Genomic DNA, 6,258 nt, shown 5'->3' on the forward strand with positions numbered 1-6,258 from the left:
TTGCGATACTGTGATATGTGAAAGCAAAAACAACAACAACAAAAAAGTTAAATCATTGTCCTATTGATCATTATTACTAAGTATTACTAAGTAGCTTTACATGTTTTCAGATTTCCGCGGCCCGCGCACTTTGCGAGGCTAGTTATGTGGACCTGAGCCAGCCCTTTATGTTTGGACAGCTGCGCTGTTGCAGCGATGTAGTTTCTGTGTACTGTTGTGTTTCCAGCACTAGGTGTCTCGTGTGGAGAACTGGCCTGTGCAGTTGTCCTTCTCAAGAGCAGAGCGGCGATTTCATCATGCCATCCTAGGGTGTGCCAGGAAGTGTCCCACCCAAAGATAAGCGTGCCGAGCGCATGATGAAAAGGCACGTTTGACTAATCCCGCATATCCAGCCTCTCAAAGTGAGGCAGTCTCAGGAACCTGACACTGCATCGCTCAGTCAGACTCCACGAGCTCAGAGTGGGAGGAAGCTGTGATGTCATATCAGAGTAGCCTTTGATATTTGGACAGCTGTGCTGTTATAGGCGCTCTCACCTTTTGGGGTCAGTGGTGTGGACTGGACTCCTTCGGGGACACGGGGTGTTGTCGAGACCTGAAGTTCAAGGGGTGGGGGCGTGGGATTATGTATGTTAACGGCACACAAGGCAATAGTTTTTCCTACATAGTCTGCTCACATGTTGCATTTCGCATTTTTAAAGAGGTGTCTGAAAAATAGTATAAGCCGAAAAAACGTTAGTGAATATTAAGTGAATTTGCTTGGAATTTGGTGTCATTGTGTTCATGCAGAAAGAAAGGTCACTTTCTGAGGAACTCACCAAACTGGGATCCGGCGCGTTAGGGACCAACGCCTGCAGCTCACCACACATTAACACCATGCAGGCTACTGTGAGAGAGGAAACGCACACACAGAGAAGCAGATAATGCCATACCTACAGCTCAACCTAACCATGACTCTAAAAAGCAAAAAGAAATTACTGAAATTACTTGGATTTTTTTAAAAGTTCTTTGTGTTTAAAAAATTCTTTGTGTGGATGATCCAAAGTGTCCATATCATGTCAAATTTCATAACTTCCCGTCATCATGTATTCAGCCCACAAACAGGCTGAATACACACATACACATATTTGCATGCGCGCACACACACACACACACACACACACACACACACACACTCACACTCTTAACATGCAATGATACATTGATTCAAGTGATGATATGACTAACCATAGAAATAACCCAAACCTGAACCAGTTGAGACTAAAAAGAAATAAAATCATTTTGTAGGTGAACAAAAAAGGTTGCAAGGAATAAAACAATCAGGATAACTGTTTTGGGAGCATATTTACACACACACACACACACACACACACACATCACAGGCAGGAAGGGAGTAGAAGGGATACGATAAATGGAACAAGGTGTGTGAGCAGACGTATATCCTCTCATTGTCCCACGCAACTGGCCCTTGGCAGCCACTTCATAATCTAAGCATGAATTTTAGCATTGGATAACTTTTCTTTTCTCCAGTGTCCAAAATCAAAGCCAGAACAACACAACACAGCTCTGTGACATATATATATCTGACAAAAGTCTTTAACGAGACATTTCTGTCAGCTGCATATAGGCCTAATGGAAAAACACTTTTAAGTCGTATTTTTTAAGTCCCTCTGAATAAGAGCATCTGATAATGCCATGAATGTAAATGTAAATACTTAAATGCATAATTACTTTTTTTTTCTAGTGGCATAATTTACACTTAATATCTGGACTTTCACTTTTCTTTCCTTCATATCTGTACTTCCTTTTTTCACACAGGAATGTTGATTTTTTTTTTTTTTATGTTTTTTTTTTTAAATCTTGACAGCCAATTTCAGCAGGGGCTCCAGTAGAGTAGAGCCACACCTGAAAGACCTCACAGACCACAGAAAAGGCTAAAGATCTTTCCTGAGCTTTCATGGTTCACGGAGAAAGAGCAGTCCACGATATTACCTTGTCTCGGTGTCACTCAAAAACAAACAAACAATCAAAAGATGGAAAGAGGCACAACTTACTCCACACAGGGGGAGTCCGGCTTGGCCTTGACCAAGGAGAGGCACAGCAGGGGTGCATGGCTCTTCAGTCCACTGTAGCTCTGTGTGTGTGAGTGAGTGTGTGTGTGTGTGTGTGTGTGTGTGTCTGCCAGTGAGCACAGATCACATGGAAGAACCTTTATGCAGGAAGACTCTGTTAGAACAACAGGACGTGCTCATTTCCTTAAAGGGGTGGTGGACTCACACAATGGGACAGAAGCCACAGACAGGGCGGGCTGCTGTTGAATAGACCACCCCTGCAACGGGGTCTCTCTCTCTCTCTCTTTCTGTTCTCCCCTTCCCTCTCTCCCTGTCAGGACCTACTCCCACTATTCTTCTGTCATTGCGTCACTCAGCCCCCCCACCCTCACCCTACCCCACCTCACCCAACATTTCTTCCAAAGCTAACAGCAGTCAATCCAACAGTGACAGAAGGATCGGCAATAGATTCATAACCTCAAATGCATATCTAAGCGACTGGCTTGTTTTGACAGGCCCAGCGCCTGCTTCAGAAAGAGCCAGATGATGGTTCGTTAAACGGACAAATATGTTCTCAAGGTACATGTAGTAAGGCAGGGGGCCTCTCGATTACCCCTGATGTTCAAGTTAAGTGTTAGTTTGACCTCTGAAAGGGGGAAAAGGCACTGTAACTTTGAATTATGGCTACAGAGCAGAGTACTGTTGAGAAACATCATCTGAACAACACTGTCTCTGGGAAAGCATTGATGCCTATCGTAGACAATGGCGGAGACAGAGACAAAACCCAGGGTCAGCCACAGATGTGTAGATCCTGCTATGTGAAGCTGCTCCAACATTCTGCCTTTGGCACATCGCTGACCATAGATGTAGAAAACTTCAGAGTTGTTTCTGGAACCAAAGCTTGCCATTTAAATGTTGACAGAAAATAGTTCAGTTTAGAACCACTGTACAGACAGTGGAAACAGCTATGTCAACAATGTGGAATATTTTGGAAGAAGGAAAAAATACAATGGTGTAGGATACAGCCCATGGTGGGCAAATTACTGGAAACGTGAGGCACAAGAGTAAAACAACTGTCACTGAAACTGCCAATAACTTCCACAGTGCGGAGATGAAGTGGTGTTTGCAAATGTTTCGGCAGAGAGCTCGTACAGGGAACAGAGCCGGATGTGTGTTTGCCCTAACACCAGCAAAGCCAGGCTGCAGCTCCATGCCAACCTAAGGTGGACATCTCCCGTTTCTAAAGTAAAAGTCCTCCCAGGGTTATGGCGCATCTGCCTGGATTTCTAAAGTAAAAGTCCTCGCCAGGGTTTTGGCACGGTTGCTTGGATTTTCTGATTAGCTCAAGCCATCAGGTGGAAAGAATTAGAATAATCAACCGAGTGATATCAGAGACTTTTCCTTGTACACCTTCAACCCGTTTGACGCTGGCGAGGTACTTGGAAGAGTCTTGCAGAGTCAGAAGAGTGAGGAAGAGAAGAATCCTGGGAAGGGAAAAAGAGCCGAGCAGCAAACCCACAGGAGCGCAGGGTCTGCTCACTGGTCGGCAGGGCGGACCGAATCCACGAGGGGAAAGCATGTTGTGAAACTTAGAACCAGGTCTTACCAGAAGGAAACAAATCTTACAGGAATGCTTAGAAACCATTTCCCAGAATTCTTTGTGACATCTTTTAATTGTTGATAGTCTGGTAGGAGCTGGACGTGCTGCACACCCTAAAGCTGAACAAGTTCCTCTTCTGATTTTGATCTGCTTGGAATTTAACTTCCTGAACAGTTAGATCTCCCTCCGAATGAGCAAGGACCTGCAGTAAAGGCTTGAACAGTAGAAATATTTATATTGTTATAAATTAACCTGAAGTTTCGATGTCCCCATGCCTCTGATCAGCTAAAAATGTGTCGTCGTTTCAACGCATGTGCCCAGAAACACCTGGATGTACTACATGTTTTTACAAACTTTTGCCATGTATTTACTTTTTTCATCTATAATCTCAACCCTGTTGAGTATATGCAAGAAAAATGTTTGTTAACTTTACTTTCCAAAATCTGCACAGGACATTATGAGTTATTGCATGTAAATGTAATGCTCGTGGTAGCATATCATGGGAAACTGGCTTCTGAAATTGGCTTGGCATCGTTCAGCGCCATGTGTCAAGTGGCGTAACAGTGTCTAGGCCTGAGAGAGTCCTCTCTGCTGGAGCAAAGTGCTGTTTAATGACCCCGGGAGTGCCAGCGCTAACCACACAGGACTTATAGCTGCAGAAGGAGAGATGTGTTTGAGAGAGAGAGGGGGGGGATGACAAGACGTGGACCCCAGCAGCGTTTCTGAGGAGGAGTGTCCCATGCTGTTGACGTACATGCTTCCCCCCTAGGCCTGCCGCTGACGCATGTGCAACATGAGCTGGCCCGCTCGCGCACACGCATGGCCCAGCGCTGCTTTCTCGTGGGGCAAGAAGCAGTGTCATCCTCCCTGTGAGCCTCTGCACAAAACACTCATACAGACACACACACATACACACAGACAGACAAACACACACACATCATCATCCAGTAATTCCCCCCTCTCAGTCAGCTGGGCCTGGGCCCTGTGTATTTCCACTGGCCAAATGATTTCCACATTTTCATTCAGATTAGTTGAGGGCCTTTATTTCCCCAGTGCTGCCTTGTCTCTGTTCATGAAGCAGACTGAGTTACGGGGGTGAAGTGCAGAAAAAGGAACAGAATGCAGAGTTTAATGTGATTTTGCAAACTTGTGTATCGTGTCAGTGATTCAATTCCTTCAGGTACTGACAAAGAACAGACTATTACCAAAAATATAATACTGTATAATAGATTCTATTCTAAACACAACTGATCAAATTCCGAAGCTCGGGTGTACAGGCTGCGCGCGCGCACGTGTGTGTGTGTGTGTGTGTGTGTGTGTGTGTGTGTGTGTGTGTGAGAGAGAGAGAGAGAGAGAGAGAGAGAGAGAGAGAGAGAGAGAGACAGACAGAGAGACTGACTTGTTCCTTTGAAGTCTGAAAACGTTCAGAATCGTATCCCTGCTCCCTGTCCCGAGTGCATTTGAGTGTTGACCTCCATGCTCGCGGTAAAGGGACGCACACGTCTGGAGGTCTTACAGCCCCATCGCGCCGTGGCTTCAGTTATGTGACATTAACACGTTTCCGCAAATAAAAGATAAACTTATCTTCTACCGCGTGCTTGCTTTAATTGAAGCGTCCAACAGAAACAGCGGTGTGGGACGCCAGCTCGTGGGCAGGCCTGCGGCTCGGGCCTCTGAGGAAACACCCTGTAACACCAGCCAGTTGCAAAGGGGCCGAAACACCTGCACGCGGGCCTTTCTGCACGCACGGCTCAAGATCTGATTCCCGGACTCGTTTCCCAAAACGTACCGACACATCTGGCGCGAGAGTAAAATGAGCAGATCTATATCAAGAAACAAATTCTCGGAGGAGGCAATTTATCAGATCTGCTATTTATGCAACAACACAACTGTGATTAAATATTCTTCGGCCTGACGCACCCACACACATTTGGACCTGCATCTGAAACTACAAGAAAATGAAAACATTGTGTGATTGGTTTCTCGGGTTAACCACTCTGACTGATGGGGAAACATTGGACATTAGTTCGTGATTCTGAGAAACCTGAGGCTCGCTTGGAAATAAAAGTATGATAAACAGACCCGTGAAGCGAGTTAGAAAGAAAGAAATAAGATAGGAAGCCCTCTTGAAAACAAAAACGCAATCTAAATGTGAAAAAAAAATGTTAAAAGCAGATATGTGCAGTTTTGTACTCATCTGTAGTTTCTAGTACTGCTACACGTGCAATAAATAGCAGCTGCAGTGTCCACCGCGCGGGCTTTGGAACGGAACGACGTCACCCTGCGCGTTCCTGCGTTTGGAACAGAACTGGCCGTCACTGCGCACGCGACACGGACAGTATCGGGACGCGTGCGAACGTTTAAGTCCAATGTTTACAACGAACCTCGGTGAAAATATAACCTCGCTAATAAAATCAGGAGCTGAGGCTACTGCTGTTGTACAACATCTATTCGCTGCACATAATAACACTAATATGACATTAGCAGAGTAACCGACAAAATATGGCAAAGCGTAGTCTAGCCATTCTCTGAAGAGGGACAGGGTTAAACTCGGTCCAATACAGCACTTTATTAACGACATGGCGCCACTTTGTGGCCGACCGGCGCAGT

General features: G+C 45.4%; 1 protein-coding gene across 2 annotated transcripts in view; it reads right to left on the reverse strand.

The window, feature by feature from the left end:
- The window catches only part of ramp2 (receptor (G protein-coupled) activity modifying protein 2), an 8,266-nt gene extending 6,024 nt beyond the window's left edge, over nt 1–2,242 (reverse strand). Inside the window, exons 1-3 of one of the 2 annotated variants that reach the window (XM_081711427.1) lie at nt 2,052–2,242; nt 816–883; nt 535–592 (exon numbers count right to left, since the gene is read on the reverse strand). In XM_081711427.1, coding sequence (XP_081567553.1) covers nt 535–592; nt 816–883; nt 2,052–2,109 — 184 coding nt within the window. In that variant the 5' untranslated portion in view covers nt 2,110–2,242. The remainder of the gene's footprint in view (nt 1–534; nt 593–815; nt 884–2,051) is intronic. The other variant, XM_027030015.3, reaches the window with a different exon arrangement.
- Between the last annotated feature and the right edge of the window lie 4,016 nt (nt 2,243–6,258).

Source organism: Electrophorus electricus, chromosome 3 (assembly GCF_041902795.1).
Source record: "Electrophorus electricus isolate QZ-2024a chromosome 3, ASM4190279v1, whole genome shotgun sequence".
NCBI classification, from domain to species: Eukaryota; Metazoa; Chordata; class Actinopteri; order Gymnotiformes; family Gymnotidae; genus Electrophorus; species Electrophorus electricus.